At 38.3% G+C, this 26,184-nt stretch overlaps 1 protein-coding gene across 1 annotated transcript in view; it reads right to left on the bottom strand.

Moving 5' to 3' along the window:
- Nucleotides 1–4,192: 4,192 nt before the first annotated feature.
- Nucleotides 4,193–26,184, bottom strand: part of LOC113072451 (cell adhesion molecule 2-like) — a 35,445-nt gene continuing 13,453 nt past the window's right edge. Inside the window, exons 4-9 of the mRNA XM_026245428.1 lie at nucleotides 18,887–19,048; nucleotides 18,293–18,383; nucleotides 17,086–17,264; nucleotides 13,567–13,677; nucleotides 5,321–5,440; nucleotides 4,193–4,701 (exon numbers count right to left, since the gene is read on the bottom strand). Coding sequence (XP_026101213.1) covers nucleotides 4,583–4,701; nucleotides 5,321–5,440; nucleotides 13,567–13,677; nucleotides 17,086–17,264; nucleotides 18,293–18,383; nucleotides 18,887–19,048 — 782 coding nt within the window. The 3' untranslated portion in view covers nucleotides 4,193–4,582. The remainder of the gene's footprint in view (nucleotides 4,702–5,320; nucleotides 5,441–13,566; nucleotides 13,678–17,085; nucleotides 17,265–18,292; nucleotides 18,384–18,886; nucleotides 19,049–26,184) is intronic.

Genomic DNA, 26,184 nt, shown 5'->3' with positions numbered 1-26,184 from the left:
GCAGGTCGTTGGTTGTTTTTGAATGGATGCTTGTTCTGGGTGGTTTGATATTGCTGTGGTTTTAAGATATATGGACAGAGCATAATCCAGATGAACTGTTATGTGTTTAAACAGGAAGAAGAACAGACAGTAAATTTTGGCATTTATTTATTTAACAATTTCATTCCATACATGTGAATTAGGCTTAAAATTGAATTTTGAACCAATTGAATACACCAAGGAACACATTTAAAAAAAAAAAAAAATTAAGAAAAGAAACCAAATGAGGCGTTTTCATTTCAGCTTGCTACAAGAAGCACAAACCCTTCGTGTTCTGAAACCACTATCATTTCAAGAGTTAGTGAGCCGATTTCGTTTATAAACTAGGTTCTCAATCTACCAGTGCACAGTATGCTACCCACTACATCTGCTTCACTGGCACACGGAATAGTTTTGCAACATGAGAGGAAACATGGTGAAATTTAAGTAGCGTTTATCTGTTTATCTTTTACATTTGAACTTACAGAGGTTTCTGGAACTGTTTGCTTTTTGTGTGGTCGTCTGTGCAGCTAATTCTAGCCGGGTCATTCGAAAAACTGTGAAAACTGAATTTCCTTCAAACTATTTTGATCTTGACCTACTTTTAGGTATGTCCTTACTATGACGACTGCCCTCTTAGTGTAACACATTCACAAACTAAATTAGAGTGCATCTTTTTTCTGGTCTAAATTTCGCAAAAAATCATTACAGCAACTGGACAGCTTTGCTTTATTATGCAGATATGTTTAAACTATATACAGCTTATGTGATATGAATAGAAACAAGCATATATACAGTACACACACTGGCATGAAAAAAATAAGAGCATATAACGATGTTTTAAATGCAGCATAAGCAAATAGAAATAAATTGTATGAGGTACCTGTATGCGTTAAAGTAAAAAAAAAAAAAAAAAAAAACACTTCATTCCTGAGATGCAAAAAATACATAAATGCAACGGATGTAACTGGGTTAAAATTCACATTTTTAATTAACAGTATTAAAGTTTTTGTTCTGTTTTAAAACTGTCCAGTTTGTTAAAAATACTTTTTTTTTTTTTTATACACAAATGCTTTTACATCAGTGTATGAAATTTACTGAACCCCAAACCTTTTGAATAAATTGAAAGAAAGTCAATGAGAGTGAATGCATTTGACTATTTCCACATTTCACTGTGATCATAAATGATGCATTTTAGATGGTTCTTAGGGAAGCTTTCATTACTCTACAATAAAATATGCCTACTAATGGGTAGAGTCTATATTTTTATAGTTTGTCAGGAGGAGAAACGAGCCATGTGTGTTTTATTGGAACATATGAACCTTTTTTCAGATCATAATGTTCATTCTGTATCCACAACACAGTAAAATAGCAGTTGTAGATGAATTGCCACTTGCATACTCTCAAAAATGTTTCTGACAGATAAAAATTTGAGCTATCTTCCTAAACCAGATGAGCTGCCTTTATATGGAGCATTAGAACTCTTATGGAATCTTTTATATGACCAGTTTAGAACACCCCACACTGGTACACTGACGTCTATTCAAATTAGTACACCATAACTGATTTCAATAGTGTGCCCGTTAACATGTTTTTATGGTCTGTACTTTCATAATCACAATCTTAGTAAATATATTGGGGAACCAAATGGCAAATTACAATACTGATTGACTGAATAAATCCCAGTATTTATCCAAACATTTTAGGCCACTATTTTAGCAACGAACTCTTTGTAAATGCCAATGCAATTACTACGGTAGATGAACAAAAAAACATTAACTGGAAATGTGTTTTGGTGCATTATAAAAGCGAATGAGGGTGACAATATAACATGCAATGTATAAAGGCAAGTTTGAAGGAAAAAAAACACAAGGCATTGGGTGACCAATCTTCAATGAAACAAGAAGCCATTAGAGCTCAAACAAAACAGCATGAAGCTCCCACTACAAACACAAAGGCAATAATGGTGATAAAAGAAGCTGATTTATTTTTCTTGGAAATGTTGAGTATGTCCTGTAACGGGTCAAAAATCTGAGCAAGTGGGTATATTTTCTTGATAATAGCATGTGATTTTACTGACCACAAAAGGCAGCATTAGGTCAGTGTCACAATCAGAGAAGTACCAAACATAGTTAGCAGTTATTATGCCAGACAGACGGCTTTGAGCCATCCACATAAAAAGATAATGTGTAAAAAAAAAAAAAAGAAGGTAATTGTGGCTTGGTAGCATGTCAGTGGATATGTTAAGGCTTACATTGATCTTTTTTGTGCACGGTAGTTTGTCTTAAAAAGTATGTATCTGACTGATAACACTCTGTCAAAGGATACCATATTCCTAGCCATTAATATATTCACACATATTAGGGATACATGTGACGAGACAATTACATTTAAGTAACATACTTGTTATTGAAGTGATATGTGTTATTGTGTGCATTATGACTTAAATGAAAAGATATTTTTGAGATTTACTATGCAAATTTCAAGCTTGACCATCTATTGGTTTCAAAAGCTTCAGTGACACCTTCTGTGAGAATGGAGACAGACAGCGAAAGAAAGTATGAACACTAATCGTTTACAGGAACCGAACATTAGGTAAAAGTGTTTTAAATGCTAGAAGTCTCCCATTCAACAAATACATAGAATTGCCATTTCATTAAGGTTTCCATTGCTGTCACAAATGCCGTCAAACTCATTCAGTGGTTTTCAATGAAGCAAAATTAAATAATTTACATTGAGAGTCAACAACAAACAATCTTTCAAAAAATGTTTTACCAAAATGTGATTCTTGTACAGTATATACACACCTTGAGCTAAAGCAAAGTTATGAAGTTGTCGAGAATCTTTTGAGGACAAATAAAATAAAAGAAATTAACAATTTTCCCCACCAATATTTAGATCAGCTAATATACAAACTTGATGGAATTAGGGATTCCAAAGTCTAACAACGATTTTCACTAGTTACCACATTTAGCAGATATATTACACAGCCTTAGCAAGGTTGTCATTTCATCATAGAAATCAACAAATAAACAGAATTTTCCAAAACACTTCCAAACATTAACATAACCTGTGACTTCAGTTGACCGTAAAAGCATACTGATGTCCAATTTGGGTTAAAATACTCAGTTAGTTATTTTTATGTTATGATTGTTGTATTAGACCAATTGATGAATTGATGTGAGTCATTTGTGCTTATTTATTGATTGGCCTAAAGCTAATGCTGTAAAATGAGTGAGACTTCATGTATGCGGCACATGGCAATGTTCTCTCAACGTTATCATAATGTATGTGGAATTTTCAGGTTAGCATACAAAGTTTTTTGGGACCTTTCTTGGACTGTATATAGATCTGACCAGTGATTTGAAGGGTTAAGAGCACTCAAATAGTTGCACGCTACTTTTTGTTAAATATTACTCTGTGTTATGAGATTTTCTGTGTTTGGCACAAATGTTGTGTAAACAGCTAAAAGGATGCTATATCAGATGGTACCCACTTGGACCATGGATCTGTTGATATGACAATGCTTGGCAGACTGGGGTCCCATCAGTGCAGGGAATACACAGACTGCTGCAGAACCAAGCAGTGGAGATGCATCATCATACTACACACACAAACGCACACACACACACACACACACACACACTGGGCTTTTTCTTTCTTTCTGTCTTTCTTTGCCTGATTGCTGATTCCACTAGCCCACTATGGTTTATTTGGTGGGTAAACCTAACTGTTAAAACTAATTTAAATACAAGGTGATTTTTCAGTGGAACACACTGAGATCTTCTGTGGAGCTATTCATTTACGTACCAATATCTACAGTTCAAGTACAAAATACTGATTTTTGCCATAGTGTGAGATGTCGGTTTCACATCATATAATGGTAATTTGGAAAATGGAGCATTTCTACATACTGATAACATTATTAACACCTAAAAATCTGTAGAATAAAAAGGGAACTTCCCTCACTTCAAGTCTGAGTATATTTTTACTACTGTACATGTTTTTTTGTTTAGGTTTTTTTGGGGGGGAGAAATATCACAATAAATGGATCAGCATGAATCACAAACAAAAGTAAAGTAGAATTTTTTTTATAATAACATAACATAGCACAAAGCATTTTCAAAAAATCATAACGCTGAAGATAAAAAAAGCAAGCAACCAGAGGCCTGACAAACATGGCGCGTTGACTGAAACTCAGCGGACATCTGTATATTTAGGCACTGTGAGAGGATGAAGGGCGAGTCCTTATTGGAGGATGGCTGCAGACTATATATTTTTTTTGTATTTGGAGATTTGACTTTTTGCACTACTTTGGGGTGTTTTACAGCTATTTAATGATTACAAAATGTGACATCTTCAGCAAAAAAGTTGCTCCTATAAAGTAGCAGGTGAGCTGTTATCGAAAAAGGCAAAAGAAATCCAAACTGAAATGAAAAACAACAAACTGAACAGAAAGAGTGAGAAGAAGCTTCCGCCGCTGTCTGAAGAAGTTCCTACACGGTACAGGGAAGGAGGGAAGGAACGAGAGGAGAGAGAGAGAGGAGCGCAGTGCCATTGCAGTCTAAATGAAATACTCTTTCTTTTCTTCTGCGTGTGCGTGGTTGCCGTCAGCATTGATGATGGCTGTGTCTGCATCTGGGGCGTCATCTGCTCCTTTTGCCTCGTTTGTCAAATACGTGCCTGAAAAAAAGTTACTGAAACTTTACAATACCTATTTATGTGGACAAGTACCATATTTTCCGGACTATAAGTCACACTGTTTTTCATAGTTTGGCTGGTCCTGCGACTTATAGTGTGGTGCGACTTATTTATCAAAATTAATTTGACATGAATCAAGAAAAATGAACCAAGAGAAAACATTAACGTCTACAGCCATGAGAGGGCGCTCTATGCTGCTCAGTGCTTTTGTAGTGTACCACTGAAAACACAGAGCGCCCTCTAACGGCTGTAGATGGTAATGTTTTCTCTTGGTTCTTGGGTCTAAATAAATGCGACTTATAGTCCAGTGCCACTTATTTATGTTTTTTTTTCTCGTCATGACGTATTTTTGGACTGATGCGACTTATACTTAGTTGCGACTTATAGTCCGAAAAATACGTTATGCACAAATGCTGGAAACTTAAATGGCAATTCTATGTAAGAGAATTACCATTAGTTAACTAAAAGGTTGAATTCTTTTGTTTGAAATGATTCAAAATACTGTTTTTGATTCACAAGTGAAGTCCACTATAGATACTGATGCATTTTGAGTATTACTGTACTGTATCTACATTTTACATTAAGTTAATGAAAATCTCACCTTTATGCCGTGCCAGGTAGCGTCCTAATACAATAATTAAGCACAAAGTGGCGAAAACGACGACGGCAACAATTCCACCGATCAGAGCGTGGTCTGGCGGTCCTGGCAGGGCATTAGGATCTGTAAGAGAGAGAAAGAGGACGAGAAAGCATAGTTGGTAACCTTTCTCATTTCAACATACTTTTACCTTCCATAACATCAGAAGGTGGACAACAGATAGTTTGAACTAAAGCTTTAGCCCTCTCCTGTCTGCTCAGCTACAGTTGGGGCTGGTCAAGGAGTTTAAAGTCTGTCTGAACTGACAGGTCGAGCCATATGGTGGTCTGACAGGGATCTATGCATGCCTAGAATGAAAGTAAAGAAGAAGACATAGAAGAAAAACAAACACTCCATACAAGCTGCTTGTAACCAACAAACATACATGGTCAAAGGTTGTTTCAGAAGAGTCACAAATGTCCTAGAAAAACGTCTTTCCAGAAGCTGCTGAGGAAGGTTTACTAACCCTAACCCTAAGCCAGTGGTTTTGAGATGTAATTCTCAACATGCATATATTGATAAGGTGTTTGGGTATCCATACAATGTTTAAAATACAGGTTCCAAAAGGAGGATGCCATACAAGAACAATTTTTTGGATGTCTAAAGAAACTTTCAGTGAACAGTAATTAAAAGAACCCTTTTTTATTATTTTAACCTTTTCCCAATGTTTTGCATTATTTGGAATGGAAATGCTAAAAGTTCTTCATGGAACCATAGCTACCAATGAAGAACCTTTACTTCTAAGAGTGTACAGAGTAGAATAAAGATCTTGAGTCTTGGGCCAAGGCACTTATTGAAGACAAGACCTGCTATTCAACTTGTGGGGATCTTCATTTCATCCCCGACCAGACAATGCTTTTGAGCATATTGGGAATTTATAAGATGGGCTCGTCTAGTTTCTCTCTCTGTGCTGTGGTTCTTTATCAAGTCCCTGCTTAGTGCCATTTGGAGTGGTATATTATAATTGACAGCATGGGTTGCATCTGCCACAGAGTGTGCGTTTAATCCGGGCTGTGCTTTGTGCTGCGGGAGCTTCCTAATCACTGCCTGCAATTACTGTATCAGCCGCACAAAGCAGGGATGAACTCAGGGCCAGAGAAGCATTCAAACAGTCCATCAGCTCTCAATTCAGTAATGGAGAATCCCACCTCGGATCAACATCAGCTGGGCACGCGGGCTCCATCCCTCTGATTGACAACTCATAGACTCTCTGTTTTTTTTCTTTCTCAATAATAGCATTTCTTCACTTTGTTCTGTTTACAGGAGGAGTATAAAACTTCCCCGTGACAATCCATCACAATAATAATAAAAAAAATGAATAAAATAAATATGTGCAGATCTCTATATTACCCTTTCAGCAGCTCGCTGAAATATGAAATGTGGAACGGCTACTCTTATCTGACAGGCGCATGTTTCTGAATTTCCAACGGTGAAGGCTGTGGTATTAAACTCTCAGTTTTTATGACATCAATGAATCAAACTTAATTCCCGAAAAGTATCAACACTGCAGGTGAGTGTTACTTTACTCTGGCTATCAAACAGCCTCCCTTTTACGCCAAAATGGCAGTTTTCACACACTGATGTCTAACTAAGAAAAGTAACAAAACAAATTGTTTGGCACTACTATTCTAAATATTAGTACTGTGTTCAGACACTTTTGTCCCTGATCATCAGACTGTGAATCTCAAGTACATCCCTCAGTGTTGTGATAATTAGCCCTTTCTCTGTCCTCGCTCTATTTTATAAACACACAGTGGGGTTGCTATGCTGAGTGCCATCCTAGGGCGAGTGCATTGACACTGTGAGAAGCCTGGTAATTTCTAACTATATTAAGGATCATTTCTTCAGTTAGAGAGGAGTTCCATAGTTCATTTCATTAGTCAAAGTAAAACAAGAGTAGCATACAGCTCCAGATCTCCACAGAGCCTATAGCCCAGGGGACATTTTGCACCTTGCACTTTGCTTACTTTTCTCTTTCTTAGGCCTTTATTTTCTTGTGCACCACACACAGGCTTAACTCATCAGAGTGTTTGTCCTTAGACACGCAACGGGCTTAACATAGCGGGATCCACCAGCAGAGAAGTGAAATGTTTCCTCTCCCCCAGCTCACATTATCTTTTAATAAGGCCTGCGACAGTCCTTCCCTTATGATTTAATATTGAAGCACCACATGCACATTCCTATTTTAATATTTATAATTTCTTCCCCTGGCCCCTGCATTGTGTGGCTCTGGCAAATGTAACAAATTTTCGCCAGTAAGCTCAAGCTCGGATGGCGTGGGATATAAACTCGGCAGTGGTGCATCAACGTTAGAAACAGTCACATCAGCCAGAACATGAACCCCTGCGGTGACATGAATTCTTAAAGGAATCAGTTTCAGAAGAGAAACATGCAGGAAGCACTCTTTGAACAAATCCACAAGGCAGGGGTTACAAACAGGCCTCGGGGGGCAGGAGCAGCAGGGGCAGCCATGTTGCGCTCTTGTCGGGATGACATTTCAAGGTGAGCGTTACCATTAACTCCACATGCTAATCCAGGAGACTGGAACCTGCTTTTCTGATTTTTTTTTTTTTTTTTTTTACTGTAATCTCTGAGATATTTGTATAAATGCCTTAAAGGGAGACAGTGAGCGTGGGCTGAGTGTAAATGGATGTAGGAAAGCGAACGTCAACGCTTCGGTGATCTTCTTTACATCTTTGAGCTATTGAAGGACAGTGACAGAGAAAGTGCTGAACTGGAAAGCTTCACCTTCATGGTACAATCGAACACTGGAAATGAACATTTACAGGGTGACTGCTGATGTGCTTCTAAATTGAAAGGTGCACCGAAAGAATTGTAGCATTTCAAAACACCGCCCTCTATGGGGAAGGCAAATTCAATTGAAACCTTCCAATAAATCACCTAATATGAACACCCAGCAAAGAGTTATTCAATGGCATTTGTGATTTGATAGCTGTACGCATGATTTGCTCTGACTCTTGGATTCAAATGTTCCACCACAATCAACCAGAAGCAAACCAAATTAAGCATAAATTGTAAAATGCAATGGAATGGAAAGATGGCGTTATTAACCAAATTATGAGTTTAAGTGTGAGCTCATTAGACTTGATTAGAAACTCTGATGGATTTAAAAGCCGTTTACCATGAGATACATCAACGTTAGTCCTCTGTGTCGGAGAACATCTGCAAACCATTTAAAAGGGGTTATTTACAAATGTATGTCTTAGAAAAAGGTTGACTTATTTGACTAATATATTTTAATATTTTAGATGCAAATTTGAAATAGAAGTCTAAAAATCTTCTGCTTCTCTTGTTTGATGTTATATGCAATGTTGACTACAAATGAGCCATTTATAGGCATAACCAGCACTGTGAGTTTTGGGTGGGACTCTCTGTTTAAATAACCAATGGCAGAGTAATATTAAACTTCCATTTGGTGACACCACTAGCAAAGAAATGACACACTTCACTTATGAATATATATAAAAAATGGGATCTAAAATAAAACTAGAATGCTGACACACCTTAGGGTAAACGTGCCATACAGCATATGAAAATGTGGATATGGTTTTGTGGACAAAAATTTTTTTTACTCCTTTGATGAGCATTTAAGCTACACCAGCTGAGAAACTGCCATTAAGATGAATGGGTATGCTAACGAATGGCTTTTTCTAGTTATAACAGACCTTCTTGATCCGCAAGCCCACAGAAGGTTAATAAAACATCCTACAAGTATTTTATGAGTATTTTACAGTCTCTTGAACAATCTAAAAGCATATCTTTGGCTGATTTCCCAGTTAATGCACACTATAGTGTCATTTCTGTCTCAGAAGGCATATGAATATTCTGCCTCAGACTTGAAGATCCTACAGTTCCTTTTTTCTTTCTGCATGTGCAGACTCACTTCTCTTCATGACACACCAGCAGTAAAAGCCAGCCAATTAAATCATATTAGACGTCTCTAGGACTCTGTAAATAGACTGTAGAAATAAAGATAAATATTGGCTTAATGCACTGTTTAACAAGTCAATTATTCCCCATTTTCTGCTGAGAAAGAGCACTTGACAGTTGTGTCTAATGGAAAACTGTTTCCAGGAAGAAAAAGAGGCTGTTATATTTGAGTTGTGTGGTCCTCATGGAGGCCAAATCTAGGAAATTATCATTAAACATCCAAATCACCCATTCCATCCGCTCTCTATCCATGCAGAAAAGAGAAAAATAGCTAAATGAAAATGTCTTTCACTTCCCTTTGCCCAGCACAGCAACCTCTTAAATGACCCGTGAGTCTTTAGAGGGCTGATTTACATACCGGATGCTCTTGAGACTTGATCTAAAGTCAAACAGGGGCAAAGGCGGGCCGTGGAGTTGGTCAGCACAGTTTAATTAGATTTTCAAAACAAATTACGGCTTCTAATTGTGGTTAAAAAAAGTCTGGAGAGAGACAGAATGATTGAACCCAAATAGGGTGAAAAAAGAAAACAAATACAGGTGTTCTCCACTGAGAGGCACGAGCAGACAAGTTACTGAATGATTTGGAGATGTCACACTGTAACATTTATAATTAGGCCATTTGCTTCAAACTCGATCAGCAGTGAATGCTGGGAAATGGCGAGTGTTCATTTCAGTAAATTAAAACTGCACAAGGCTTCTAGAGGATTACTTAAAGTGTCTCCTTTCCACGGAAGTCTTATTCGTAATTCATATTCGGTGGCAGTTTAATGATTTTTATTTTTTATTTTTTCCTTTTCTGTTATATTTTAAATTGTTACCATAAGTCTTCCCTTGACATGACTTAATGTGACAGATCATCAATAACCTTGCTGCGTGACTGAGGAAAAAGACCTTTGCGTTACATTTTAATTCCTCCTGTGTTGTGTCATTTTCAGAAAGGAAAGAGTGGAAGGCGCTCAGGACTCCTTTCTCAATATTTAACTGACCCTCCAGGGACACGGCAGCTGAAACTTTGACATCCATTTAAACAGAGCCGGCTTCTGCTGGTGTCCTCTGGCAGCCCCCTCCGAAGAAATGCTTTTCATTCTGGAACACACCTTTCTTGGAGTTCAAATCAATAATTCTGAGATGTTCACTGATATGAGGTTCAAAATCATTTTAATCCTTCTATTGAGAATAAGCAGGATGACTGATTTCCAAGACGAAATTCTCTCTCTGTGCTATTCGGGAATTGGTTTTCTGGATGTATGTCTCTAAAGTAACTGTAATGCTCATCGTTAATTCATACAGGATAAGTAACGTTGGTGAAAATTTCCGAGATGGACTGTGCCCAGGGGCACTGCAAATATTATATCACTTTTAGATATTTTAAAGTGTTTCCCTTCCACTTTTTGGGGAGATAATGATTACATTTTAAAAGCTTTGCTGCTGTGCCAAGAAAGAGAAAATTGCAGTGGCCTGCAATTTAGAAGACTTTTAGACCAAGCAGAAGGCTCTGTGTAAGCGGTCATTTACTATGGTTAAGAGGTCATTTACCAGCTATTTAGCAAGGACAAACCGGACAAACAACAAGTCATCTAATTAATATTCATAAGCCAAGCTGATAAGGTTTATAATGAGAGCCCCCACATTCCACATTCCTGAACCTCTAGGTGTGCTTTGTGCCTTTACGCGTTGCCGTCACACATTACTGACCAATCACAAAATGTATTACACTATGCTAACTAATTATGCAGGACATGCTAAACATGAACATATATTTCAGGATAACTGGCAAAAAATCATTCAAATTTCAGACAAAATGTAGCCAAACGGTAATTGTATATTGAATACATTAATGTAAAACATGGGCAAATTTGCGAATTTTCTTGTTCTTAATTTATTTTTATCTTTCTAGGAAAAAATGCTGCAATTTCCCTCCATCAATTTCATGCATATGTACCATTTGCACTTTGATAACCAACAAAAATGCAATTCTTTCTGTCTCTTTCACATGGGTACCAAATGTCAAATGCCAAATTACATTTTTACTGGAACATGAATGTGCATATAAAAAAATCATCATGGCTACTTTGTCATTTTAATCATGCACAATTGCCTTGTGATTCACACATGCACAGCTACAAGCATTCATGTGACCTGAAGAAATAACTGAAGAAACTCGAAGAAGAAATTTGGCTGAACAAAGCTTTCCAAGAAGGCACATACTGCTTGCAGACCAGGAACAAAGTGTTGGAACACGCAAATGACTCTCTGAGGATTGTTCATTTGCTTGCTTCTTACTGGGATTACAGCCCATGCACAAGGCCGTATCCAGGCCACAACTGACAGGCCCAAGTCTGCCTATTATGCTCCTGTGGCGTGGCCATGTTGAGTAATTGCTGGGTTTCTGGTCAATGCTTCAAGAAACATATGTTCCACTCCACACTGTGAGACTCCTTGCAGGAGGCTAGTGGTTTCCAGTCATGTATAATGTGTATCTTTTGACAAAGGGTCTGCAAGGAATCCACACTGACCTACAGCGGAAATAATAGGAAATAATTCAAAATAATATTTTTTTTTCCAAGCCAACATATTTCAAAGCTTCAAAAACTCCACTACTTCCACGATAACTCCTTCTCTGTTTATGTCCTGGAGTTAAATCCAATTAAGCCGGGTAATTCTTGGCAGACGCTGGACAAGTTTAAAAAGTTTTATAATAAGTTTGCAAGACTGCTGCGCTTTGTTGTCCTCCCTTTCATTTCTGGCCTTGGCTAATGAACCCAGACCCTTTTCCTAAAACAGATAAATTTCTGCACTTTCCTCTCCCTGTCTAAAGACAAAAGGCATGACCAATCATTATCCCTGTTAAAGTGTCTCCGTGGGACAATAACGACACAGGGGTCTACGGCAGGGCGCTTTCATGCTGATTATGAAAAGTGAGCTGTAAATATTTTAAATTCTCAGCATCCCTGGTACTTTATTCCACCTTTCAGCTTCATAAGGTCACAGCTAATTTACAAGCCATAAAAGCACATTTAGCAGATTTAACAGGGACGGGAGATGCACTGATGGCATCGCATAGACCCCGTGTTTCTTTGAGGAAGAGTTATTATTCCCATTAAGCCCGGCAGAATGACGAGGCCAGAAACTCGCCGCTGGAACGCCCCCGATTGTTCGTGGGCAGGAGAATGAGCTGCTAATGCATTTAGAGAAATAAGATCTGTTAACACCACAGACGATGAGCATTACAAGCTTGGAGAGAACTCCTTTTCGACGGAGGGAATATGTGCGGTATTTCTTCACAAGTTTGTGATTCCATTCTGGCTGATTCTGGTTTTAAAGGATAATTCCAGCATAACCTGGCATAAAACTGGGGTATCTTCAGGAATAGGGACATACTGATGCCGGATAAACTTTAATCTTGTATCAAAGACCACAAAATCCCATATTTAGTGCAAGTTATCCTCAAATTTAACCACGTAAGCCACTTTGAAGAATGGAACCGTGCGGATACCATGCACACAAGCAAAGCCTTTTTGTTTTAGATAACAAACTTAACTCAAAGTTGCACCAACAGGGCTGCACGGCTCACAAGTAGCATGAAAATAGATAGACATTCAAACAACCTTATGGAAAGTCCATGGGGAGCGCGAAAAAATTAGATACACCTTATAAATCACACTGGCTATATTTAGCCGAAGCATTCATATACAAGAAACAGGACTGACCCTGATACCCCGGAGACTGGACGTTCACTGCAACGATCTAAAGAACACACATGTCACATTGTACAGGAATTTGTATTTGTGAAACTTAGTAGCAATAAAAAAAATAAAAAATAAACACAACGTATTTATTTTTTCCTTCAGTGTTAAAAACTTACTCTTAAATTATCCTTTTGTGTTCCATGGGAAAAAAGGGGCATACTGGATTGAATTTTTGTTGTTGTTGTTGTTGTTGATTCATACCTTTAATAAGATGGATTGATGGAAGATAAAGACACAGGAAGGGCTCAAACTGTCCCATTTGAGATTCTAGAAATCATAGTTAGAACAAGTGGATGGTGGAAGGAAGAGATGGGAACTAAACGAGGACATGCAAAGTTGCAGAGTGACTGTTGGGTACAAAAACACTCCAGATGTCCATGGAGCTCTAGACTTCAGTCAGAGGAAACTCACTTGGGGAAAACAAAGACAGATATAGGGATGGAGAGGGACGTACTGTATGTGAGGGAGACGAGGAGGAAAAGAAGGTAGGGCAGTGGGGTTGTACAGTACCTCTGTTACCGGTGACAGCAGAATTGAGATCCTTGGAGTCTAAGGGACCTGTATTGTCTTGGAGGGTGGGTGAAGGGGAAGTTGTGGATGGTGACGATGTGGTGGGGGCATCTGTTGTACATGACAAACAACAATGGCAACAAACATGTAAACAAAAAAGGACAGATAAAAGACAAAACATGGCTGGGTGTGTGTTGACAAGGTGAAGAAAACATTCCTATAACAATGGAACAAATGAAACCCAATAGTTGTCATGCTGACAGAATGCATACAAAAACTGAATGGGTATAATTTAACAATGGACACCTTAATAAATTATTGAAATAAACAGCGTGCACAGGACACCTGACATTCCAGAAATGTATGTCTTTCTTTATGATGTTTACGGATAATGGGTTTGGTTTGTTTATAATATATCAAACATTGCAAAGTGACAGTTTTGCTCACAAAACGGTGGGAAAAAACAAGCCGCATGCAGGGAGAAAAGCATCAATATTTGATGAACTATCAAAAGGTCTGCACGGCTGACATGCAGGACAAAGTGTGAAAAACAATCACCATAACAAGCCTTTTGTCCCTGATAATATATCTTAATATCAGGGTAGTTAATAATCAGAGCTTAGTATTAGTGCATCTTTAAGAATGTAAAAGAGCAGATGCTACTCGGCTGGTGTTTTCCTGTAAATGTAAAGCTTTTTAGACAGGAGGTCAGGAGGTTTTTTCATTTTTTATAGTACAGTATGTGGATAACTACAGGCTTTTCAGCCAACCCTTACTACATGGGTGAAGTTAATTTAGGAAAGTCTGGGAGCCAGACCAGATCAAAACTGGTCAAAATGGTGATAAATACTCCACTGATAGCTTAAATGCTAATTGTTACACAATAAAGGAAATTAATTAATTTGCGTTTGTGTCAGGTCTCTAGTGTGATTGTATTTACTTGATTATTACATAGAGCATGACAGAAAATTGTAGCGGATAATGATTATTTATTGTACAACATGTATGTTTTATTTTCCATACATTTTTATGGATAATGAAAAAAACATTAACACCTTTGTTGAATGTATGTCAGGATCTATCTCTGATCCCTGAATACTGTTTTGTTTTAAAGAGGGCCAAGCTAAAATGTTCTTATGCAGAAGCAAAGTTCACACTAATCTATTTTAATCTCAAGGTGCAGTTTAAATTGAGTGATTTATGCTTTAAGCAGCAGGTATCATTCAAGGCTCTTGAAATTGATTTTGGTTCGGCAATCAGTGTAATGCTGGCAGCTCTTTGCATGCATAAAGCATGTTTAGTCCAATGATAAGGGCCCAAGAGGAGAGTTGGGCTCAAGTTGACAAGCTAAATCACCAGTCTGCCTTCGTACTAATGGACTCAAGCAGACAAGCAGAGTAATCATACTGATAGCTCAAAATTGCACAGCAGCTACCAGCCCTGGCTAACTAGAAATTAGACAGACCACAGGTTCCATGAGCCCACATTCATAAACGGCTAGATTTTTTTAATCCTCAGAGAAAAATATGAGTTGTGCCAAACTATGTTGCAAGCATTTCTCTGTGTGGCGGAAAAGTATGAGTAATGTTTTGGGTGTAAATAAATAAATATTTAAATAGATAAAAATCTATGCTGGATTAATATGCAGAGACTTTCATTTTTGATTTGAAAGTTATGTTAACATACCAGTCACTGCATGGTCTGGCTCCTCAGTACTTGGCTGAGCTTTTAATTCCTTATACATCTAGCCGAAATCTTCTCGAGTTGTCTTTTAGTCATTCCTAAAAAATGGCTGTGTTCTGGAGGTGATTGGGCATTTTCAACTCATGCCCCCAAATTGTGGAATTCTCTCTCGGCTGACATTATGGAAGGAAATTAGTTTTTTTGAAATTTTGAAAAAAAAATTTTTTTTGAAAAGTTTTATGTCTATTTACTTCTGTTGTAATTGTAAAGCGCTTTGAGAAAAGTACCCTCTTAAAGGCACTAGACTAAATAAAATGTATTATTATAATTAATACAAATAAGCAATTTTATTTCGTTTTGATCATGCGGTCAGCCCAGCATAGCAACACTAACTCAACCAATAGAGTGAGCCTGCTATTGGTTTGACCAACCAGTGGTAGACGGTAGAGGTTTGGAAAACTTTTAACAACATTTATTATTTCGCTGTTTGATGAACTGGTGTTGCAGAAATGGAACTAGCAGATCATGCAATTTTGGTTTGGTCCCATGTTTTAGTTGGAGGGATATAGAGATTTATTAAAGTGTTCAAACCTGTTCAAACAGTCTAGATACTATTGGCCTGCTCTAATATCTTTTTTAAATGTCATGGCCCAATTTTAATTAGGGGTGAGATTTGAATAATAATATTGACTATAATTCTCACTCAAGTCCCCCACTGACATGGTAGACCTCGGCCTAGAATATAAAGCGATCGGCTGCATATTGAACAGGTGATATTTCGTTTTCAATTGGCACGATACAAGGTAGGTGATCTGATGAAAGATTGACCATTATATTGCTCCAGGTTTTGTGCTAATCACTGTTGGAAGGACGGCATCATGTTTTGCCATTTAAAAAGACAGTAATGAATTCAGACATGGTGCTTTATATTTGTGACACCCAATTAAGTTTTTATTCCTACAGAGGTGTCAATTTTATAGTATCAACATTATTAAGAGCTTTAGTTCTCCTTGTTGTTAGTCTACTGGCATTTAATTGAGCCACTGGCTGGACCCCTACACCGCACCATAAAAGCTAATTAAATCTTCTTAAGATGCACTGTGGGAGAATGCAAAAGCAGAGATAAAAGGAGAATAAAGAAACTTCTCGAACGGAGAGGTGGAGGAAGGATTTTCCAGCCTGGAGGGGTTTAGTGTCAAGAAGGCAGAGGCACAAGCAGGGGGTCTGGAGAGACTCTTCCGCTTGATGCACACAGTCATATCCATTCTTATCCTGTGAGCATATCCGCACAGCTGCCTCTGATGAAAGAGATGGCAGATGTGGACGCAGTGTAGCCTCTGAACATCAGGGTGTATCGAGACCAACCATGCTTTGCTGTTATGCTAAGTGTGTGAAACTCATTCTCTTAAATGAAGTCAAAGAAAGGGCCGAGAAAAGTGGCCTGCTGCATATGTACACATTGTTTGTACAAGATTTATGATGCAGAGGTGATTATATGTCTTTGTAAAACTGTCACCAAATTAAAGGAATATTACAGTCCGTCAAAATTCTTTCATTTGTAATTTGTAAGTCAGACTAGTTTGGAAAAACATGAAGGTGAGTAAGGGATTTCCATTAATTTATACATTTTTGGCTGAGTTAATCGTTTAAGTTAAATATATAATAGGGCAGCAATCATTTCAAGGCATTTCATCTTTCAAAGGCGTTAAAATAAAATGACATTTATTAGCAGGGTGAAAACGTAGGTTTAATTAGCAATGCAGATGCTTTCCAAAACAGCAGGAAGAGCCGTGTTAGCTTTAACAGACAGGTTAATGCAATCTGTCTGTCACTCACCTTTAACAACCAGCTTATATTCAGCGTGGCTGGTGCCGAGGTGATTGGTAGCTTCACAGCGGTAGGTGCCGTTATCTGTTTTGTTCAGTGACATAAAGGTGAGCTCTCTTCCTTCGACAATCACCCGGTCCAGGTCTGGCAGCTCTCCTCCATCTTTAGTCCAGAGTACTGGGTCTGGCCTAATGAAACATTGATTTTTAACTTCTAATTAAAAACAAAATTCAGTTTCTTTTCCATGATGGAACATGCGTTAAAAGGTCATATCACAAACTGTTTTCATAATTTGGTTTATTTTTATTTATTTATTTATTTTTATTATTATTTATTTAAGGTTTTAATTATCCCATTGTTCAGTAATAATATTTGGCACATTAAGCACAAGGATATGTAGAGTTGTGGGTGCAACACACAGCCAGTAACAACACAAGGTTTGGCAGCCTTGGTTTTGCTTCGTCATTATTACAGTACATCACTGTGACTGGGTAGACTGAGTATCTGTACACTGTAAAGGCACCGTTGACATAAACAATTGTGAAAATATGTTTGCATGAATTCAGATGTATTCATATGATATTGAAATATTATGGAGATTCAGCCTAAGTGTCAACAAATAGTCTTTTTTACAGCGAAAAGTTCTGAAGGGTTTGAGTTCTGAAAGTTACAGTATGTTTTCCTAGTGCAAGACTTTTCACTAAAGATCTCCTTTCCTTGATCTCAAAAGATCAAGGAAAATTGGGATTCCTTATGATATGACCCCTTTAATGCTAAAATCAATACCACAACACCACAAAGTTGCAGCAAAGGCTTTGAGAATGCAAAATTCACCGAGAGAGTTTTAAAGTTTTCAACTTTAGCGCTAAACTAAGCAATTTGGATTATCCAAGTTTATCAAAGATTTGTCAGCCTTTTTCTTTGGGAATATTAGAACACACTGGCCTTATTTTAGCTTCAGTTTTACCAATGGCTAAGAGCTTCTTAATGTTGTTTTCCATGCGAATTTATGGTTATATATTCATAGCTGTTTAATTTCAACAGAATCACATTCATGAGTCATCACATTAATGCAAACCTGTGCTTATAAGCCGCTAGCCGCAGGCAAGCACACAGGGCAATTTCTCCTTGGTGCAGTAGATATGCAACGCATCTTCCCAAAGCTCTTTGCAAACATTATAACTCAACAAGATGCTTATAAATTGTGAATGCTTACGAGGGGTTTCCATGAGGTACACATTCCAGTTTGAGGTACTGCCCCTCCAGTGTGGCTGGTATGGAGTGTTTGATCTCTACATAGGGAGCATCTTTGACAGAGACACACAAAGAAATATTGTTTCAGACAGCAGCATCCAAGTGGAGGACTGACACTCCACGGAGATCAAAAGGTAAATGATGCGACGTGTTGCTCAGGCCCAAGTGCTCCACAGCATCTCAGTGGATTGATTAAATGACAACACTTCAAAGAAAAACTCAGATTTCTGTCTGTAATTATTGCATAATCTTCGCATCAAAAGACCATATTTCAGGATTTAAAAGTTGGCAGAATTACTTTTCGTAGTAACTTTAATAAGTTACTGAGAACCCAATGAAATCAAAATGATGTGTTTTGTGGCTTTAGTCTAACTTTTAGCTTCATTTTGATCAGTTTCTCAGAAAACACGACTTCTTATCTAAGGCCATTTTGCTTGACAATAAATGTATCTTGATTTAGGAATTTTTACACATTTGCACTGGAAAGCAAGACACAATTTCTGACTGATTGATTGATTGTTTTCCATTTTTTGAGTCGGGACCCAGCTGTACTCACAGTGGACCTCCAAGACCTGTGTGGTCTCTTCGTGGGTGGCAGTTAGGGACACATGGTCCACTCTACAAGTGTAGGCCACACCGTCATCATGCCGGTTCACCAGGAGCTGAAGGGAGCTCTTCACTGTGAAAGTCTTGCCACTGGCATTCACCTCTTTGGCACCTGAGAGAGGCAATAAGCACAGCAACGTGTGTTTCAGAGTTTCACATACATTACAGTCAAAGTTACAGTGAGAACTTGAAGTATTGTGAAACACAAGGGTTCAGAAAGATGCTCCAATCTTTTTTAAGACTTTATGTTTCAATAGAAAACTTTAGTTGTGTGAAGACAGAGTTGAGTTGCATTCATTATTTCCACCCACTGACGCACATCACTGTGTTTGGAATGCTCTTGAATCCTGCCTCTATCTTTTCTCATTTCCAAAACTGGATAAAACTGGTAAAAGTAAAACTTGAACTCTTATCTGACTCTCTCAAAAAGTCAAAAATATTGATTCAGTTCTTGTATTTGCATGGTGACAGGTTCATTTTATCAGTTTACAAAGTGAATTCTCATCGAATGTGAATTCATTTAGCCTACATTTTCTTCTATAGAATTGATGTTGATGTATACTGTTGCACATTTATCAGAGTACAACTGCTCCTCTTACTCCTCTTTGAAAAACCCCATTAGTTGAACAATACACACGTTTTAAATTGAATCACCATATTTTACAGAAGAAAAGATTCTTCAGAATTTTAAAGTGCTTTATATTTGGAACCTCTGAAAGTTTCCATAAATATTTAAAATCTGAACCTTTCAAATCTTTGGATAAAGACATTTTTGGGACTTGTTTTTCTGTACAACAGGATGCATAAACTATTTCACTTACATCATCATTTTATTTACTTTAAAATCTTTAAAATGTAGTTTAATCTGTGTGGTTCCTGAAACAAAAAGGAAAAAAGGAACAAATCAGTGCACTATGCACCTATCATGTTTTGTTGATTAAGTTTTAGATTCAGAAAGAATCACACAAGTCTTCAGTCCCTCCAAAACCTTCAAACTCAGGTCCAACTTTAAGATACAAATCCACACTGTTCTCACCTAAACAAATCATTTCATTCTTTCTCTTTCCATTTGCTCCCCCTCACTTTCTCTACTCCCAGAATTGCTGCTATCCTGCTATCACTGCCATGCTGTCAATCAGCTTCGTCTGGAGGTGTCGCCACCCACTCAGGAGCATCTGAGCATGCAGAAGATATCATTTAGAAACCTGAACACACGTGCACACTCACACATACATGCAGAGAGGAAGGTACAATTCTATGGTTACTACTCTTGAGATGCTTATGGGGTGTAGTCAATAGGTTGGGGGGACATTTTTATTCCGGATATACAACAAACAAAGAAACTGTTAGTCTGTTCATGAGAGCATTCAGATGAATAACACTTTGTATGGCTGTGAATGGAGCGAGAACGCTTTAATTTGAGAGTAGACAAACACTCTCAGCAATTAGATGTGGAAGTCTGTTCCACCCCATGGTTACATCCTGTGAAGATTCCCAGCATGCTTTAGAAGTTTCTTTAGATCAACTTCAGCGCATGATGCAGTTGGAACAACTCAGAAGCAAGCTGGGGGCTTCTGAAATGAGGAGGCAAAGTCCATTTGCTATGTTTGGGATTTTTTGTAAATTCACCTACCTGTTATTATTATTTTTGTTTCCTAGTTTACACCATTTATGGGACACCATTTATTTTACACCCAAGCAAAGATTATTATAATAGTTTATTTTTATAAGTATAATAATTTAAAGCACTTTATTCTATTTAAAAAATACTTCCATGTCAGTTGACTCTAATAAATACTATGCATTAACGTAAAAAACGTAAACTGCATGTTATATGTAGATCTTATTTGATACTACTGATTTTTTTTTTTTACCTACTATTAATAGTCACTTTATTTTAATTAACAGGCAATAGGTACACTTTTAATTGACCTGAACTGCTTGTTCGCTAAAAAATATCTCACTCCACAGATTCCAGTTCCCATCTATAATGGGTCTAGGTTGTTTAGTTTAATTGTTTAGAGTTATATTTTTTTCCATTTCTACCAGTTTGACCCATTCCAATTTACAAACCAATGAAAATAAAATGGTAAACAGCCATTATTGCTCTGACAGGGTAGTCAGCCAAACACACACCTTCTCTCGTGACTTTTCCCCTGAACTTTTCCATTCCCTCTCAAATTCATGCAACACTTCAGGATCTAAATGAAATTAAAGCTTTATACTGATTTGATTGGCTAAATCTATTATGCCCATTCACCTACATCATCTATTTATTTCTATACTCATCCATTCATTCAACAATTCTTCCATCCTAGAGAAAAAAAAGCATCATGAGGGTTCATTGGCCATGTCTACTTCTATTGTCCCTCTCGATAAGTTAGTGAGTGGGTGAGAGGGGAGAGATTTGCCAGCAGACAGATTTGAAATTAAGGTCAGTATGTTTTACATTAATATTTATGACGGCAAATCAGTAATAGAAACATTATCACAGAAAAACATTCACCAATGCGCGCACACACACACACACACACACACACACACACACAAGCTCTCATTTAATGCACATTATATACATAACTACATTAAACTGTATCTAATCTTCATTACACACACATCAGCACAAGTAATTATGTACATAGTTGGATGCAATTCAACATGTCTCAATTTAATGTGAAATATCGCTAATTTTCTGATTTGAGGCTGAGCGCTGCGCTCCTTCTGGAACCGGAATGCTTTCCTGGAACTCTGCGATAGCTACGGCATATGGCGAGCCCAAAGAGCAGTTGAGAACAGGAAAGAATAAAACGTGGGGTGAGATTAGCATTTCATTTCAGCTGTGAGCAGTTCTGAATTCAAATGCTGTTTTCCACCTAAAAGGGAGGTATTTAGAACAACAGGAGGCACAAAGGTGTGCTGCTCATCTCCGCCACCTCTACCCTATTTTGCAAGCCCATTAGCGAGTCTGCAAGAGGGATATAAAAAGAGGGAATGAAAAAGATAGAGAGAGACGGAGAGAGAGCAAAAGTGTTCTTTATCCTATCACTGCAAACTGCTCTTAGGCTAAACACAGTGGTCATTTCTAGCAAATGGAGGCATAATTTTGTATGTATTTGCCTGGAGTTGGCTGTTGGTTGTATGTTTGCTTACCGAAAGCTTAAATTCAAGGCAGCGGTTTTGAATTTCCTCACAAAAATTGTCAGTTTGTGTTTATTTATGCAGCATAATCTTCTGCCTGTGGTAAAAGACTCAGGAGTTTCTCCACATGTGAGTGAAGCTCTGCAGCGAGCGACTGAACGCCCATCTCATCTATCTACCGCTAATCCTAATGTCCCAGAGACATGAGAACCGATAACGACAACATTATTTCAACAAATACCCTCCAATCCCCAACCAGGATCACTATAAATATCAGTTACTCCTACTGCACGGCCCTCCGCCATGGCTCACTGTTCAAATATCTTTCATAAATGGTCAGTGTGGGTGTCAATCTAAAAACTCCTTCTGGTGCCGTGCAATTTTATCTCTCTAATCCACACAAACAGTCTCCCTGCTGGCAGTGATCACTATGGTCAAATACGCTAGACTGAGATGGGATTTGTTGATGCGATTGTTTGAGCCTGGTTGGAATAAATTATTTTATTCTGACACACACACACACACACACACACACACACAAACACACACTGTCTGACAGCTAATAGTGTGATGATATCATCTCCTCTAGGACGCAACTGCACATTCACAGGATAAGCCATTTTATCAGTGTCATTACAGTGACAGAGACACACTTGTAGGCACAAGCTCCGCCCACATTATGTTAACAGCCACACCCACTAATCTATGTGGAAGCCCTGTCCAGTTGTCAGTTAAATTCCCCACCCACAGCCTGGGGTTTTTCCAAAAGGCACTTATTCAGTTATTCCAAATGTGACCGCAACACTGTTGTTGCAAGTTCTGGCATTACCAACTTAGTTCAATGATTCGTTCCCTGAAACCAGTAACAAAGAACATTCGCAAACTTGTGTGTTTGGAACAACAGATCTCAACTTGGGGTGTTGTTTCCCAAAAGCATCGCTTGCCAACTATGGTCCAAATTCTGACGTTACTATGATAATTCCATAATTCAGCGTTTACTGAAACCATAGATCCAACATTCGCAAATAGCACTGCAGACTTGTGTGCTCTTGAGCTGAGGTTTGAAGTATAATTTCATGTGTACAAAATATGCAAGCGACACATTCTAAAATTGGTCCCACTTTATATTAGGTGGCCTTAACTACTATGCACTTTCATAAGAAAATAAGTACAATGTACTTATTGTGTTCATATTGTATTGTAGAACACTTTTGCTGCTATTGAGGTGGGATAGGGGTGAGGTTAGGGAGAGGGTTGGAGGTATGGGTAAGTTTAAGGGTGGGTTAAGGTGTAAAGTATGGTTCAACATTGTAATAATAAATGTAATTACAGAAATTAAATACAGATGTAATTACATGTAGTTTTTTCCCAAATATAAGTACAATGTAAGAACATGTATGTACACAATAAGTACATTGTACTAAATTATTAATTAAAATGTAAGTACATAGTAGTTAAGGCCACTTAATATAAAGTGGGTCCCTAAAATTTTTAATTCCATTTAAATATATATTTACATTTCATTAGCCTGTCAACAAACAGTACTGTTTTTTGAAGTGTGCATATATGCGTAAGTGTGTAAGGAAACTCTGAGTATTGCATAGTCATTAATAGGGACGCACCGAATCCAGATGTTTGGGGTTCAGCCGAATACCGAATCCACTGTTTAATATTCGGCCGAATCCGAAACAGAATTGAGAATGAGAAGTCATAGCACAAAGCCCCTCCCTCAATATCACGGTCTCCGTCATGTTGGCAGGATACCGGCGGCGAAACAGGATTGTTTACATGTGTTTTTAACTTGGTAGTAGAGGAGGTTCTCGCAATTCTGCACTGTTTTACCATGCCTGGAAGTTACTGCTGCGTTAAAAACTGCTCCAGTACCTCTCACGATACATATGGAAAACATAGGAACAATGCAATACAGTTTTTTTTTGGTTACACCAAGCGCAAAACATCGCTATTAGGAGAAGCTCTCAAGCATACAAAATATCGACCCATACAAGCTCCCTGCAGCAGCACAGAGACCTGGACCATTTACATCCATGCACACATATGGACATTGGGAATTATATATTTTTTGGTTTAAGTTACTACACAATGCAGTTTAAAAGCCACAAGTCCTTGGAAAGTTACGAGGCTTTCTGCTGTGGCTGGGTCCATCTACAGCAGGTGATGAAAACAGTGTTGTACTGACCAAAGTAAGTTTATTCACATGCGTTTTAGTGTGTTGTAATTACATTGCATTTAGAATGCACTTCTTGACCAAAATGACAAAGAAATTAACTGCGACTGTTTCGTAAACACTAGATTGTAACGAGATGTTCAATGTATATGAACGTTTCCAACATGTTTTGGTGTAGGCTAAAGCTGTGTATGTTTAGTTATTATTAGATTTTAGCCCAGTGACACTTACTGTACAAGGTTTTTGTGTTGGGGGCTGCAAAGTGGACAAACCAGTTCTGGGTTAGCTAGGGTAGTTAAATGTGTGATTGCGAGATGTAAATGTCCTGGTTAGATTAAAGCCATTAATAGCGTGAATGCAAGGTGACTTACATCGTAAACAATATAATCCTCAATATCCATACGTGTGCATGGAGGTAAATTGTTCAGGTCTCTGTGCCGCTGCAGGGAGCTCTTATGAGTCGATATTTTAGATGCCTGAGAGCTTCTCCAAACACCCCTGATTTGCGCTTGGTGTGAGCTTGTTCCTGTAAGGCCCCCTTTCTTTTGCCTTATGTTTTTGCATTGCTTTACTTTCTTCCTTTTCTTTCTCATATTCGTAGATCCGTCTCGATCTGTTCCGCCGACAAAATAAATGCGCAAAAATGAAAGCGCTCTGAAATGTTTAGTCGCGCCTCTGTGAATATCTGAAGGCATTGCCCCTGGCAACAGACAGCGTATCCTGCCATGAGGGCCGACCGGCTCAGACCCCTCCCAAATCAACCCAAATTGGCACGTGACTCCTCATTCTCAATACCGAATCCTACTCGCATACTTATTCCATTAACACAGTAAAACACATTAATGAAGCAAACAACGTCCACAGCAATGTATTTTTCATTTTATTTTATTTTAACTGTAAAAAAAAGAAAAAGAATAGGCAAGATTATGCCAGGATGACAAGTGAGAAAAACTTTTTTGTTTAATAAAAAAAAAAAAAAAACATTAACAGGTGACAGCCGGTTGCGAGTGTGGGAACGAATGTCCCCAGCAGTACTGAAAAGTCTTTCACTGGGCACAGAGGTAGATTTTTGCCAGCATTGGAAATCGCTGCTGGTTTGTCTTCCACCACTGAAGAGGATCCTCTCTAAGAGGAATCAAAGGCTCACCGAAAAAAAAAAAACGCTTTTCTCACGTCAGCACCCGATGTGACTGGATGGCTCTGTATTGCTACTTTCACATATCGTGTCTTTTGCGCGCTCAAGTTCGTTATTTCCCATGTAAGCGCTCGGCATGCGCGCTCATAATGGAAGCGACACGGTCAAGATGCACACGCGGTGCGACGCGGCCGTTTTTTCAGGGGCGTCCGCACCGCATCGAGTTAAAAACATTTCAACTTTTCAGAATGTTGCAAGTGCACAGCGGTCATGTGACAAGAATTAACCAATCAGCTTCATCCTTTCCTGTAACAACGTTGAAAGATCAGCCAAGATGAAGGAACAGCTGATCATAGTTGTATATGGATTGCCATGTTGAAATAAATTTAGTAGCAGAGCTACTGCAAGCAATTTTTACTGTTGCAAATCCATTTATCCTTTGCTGAAATTTCCGCGTCTTAATGGAGAGAGCAGGTCATGGTTGCTTAGCAAAGGCAGACGCCTCAGGGGCGCAACTGCCCGAGCGCTTTGGAAAGGAGGAGAAATCGGCGCGGCTAGCGTTTTCCACGTGTTTTTAGGCGCGATATGTGAATGGCCCCTAAATCGTCCCAGGCGCTCAAGATTCATGAACAGTTTCGTTTAGAGCGAACTGTCGGGCCTTGTTCCTCCTCATATAAACACCTTCACGCAATCAACGGCCGCGCGACGTTGACCAGCGTAGCGCAAGCCTAGGGTTCGGTTCGGTGAAAAAAAAATAATAAGGTTCGGCCGAACCCCGCCAAAAAGCCCA

Source organism: Carassius auratus, unplaced genomic scaffold (assembly GCF_003368295.1).
Source record: "Carassius auratus strain Wakin unplaced genomic scaffold, ASM336829v1 scaf_tig00009081, whole genome shotgun sequence".
Lineage (NCBI taxonomy): Eukaryota > Metazoa > Chordata > Actinopteri > Cypriniformes > Cyprinidae > Carassius > Carassius auratus.
Note: the sequence above shows the minus strand (reverse complement) of the source record. Positions and strands in the feature narration are given on the sequence as shown.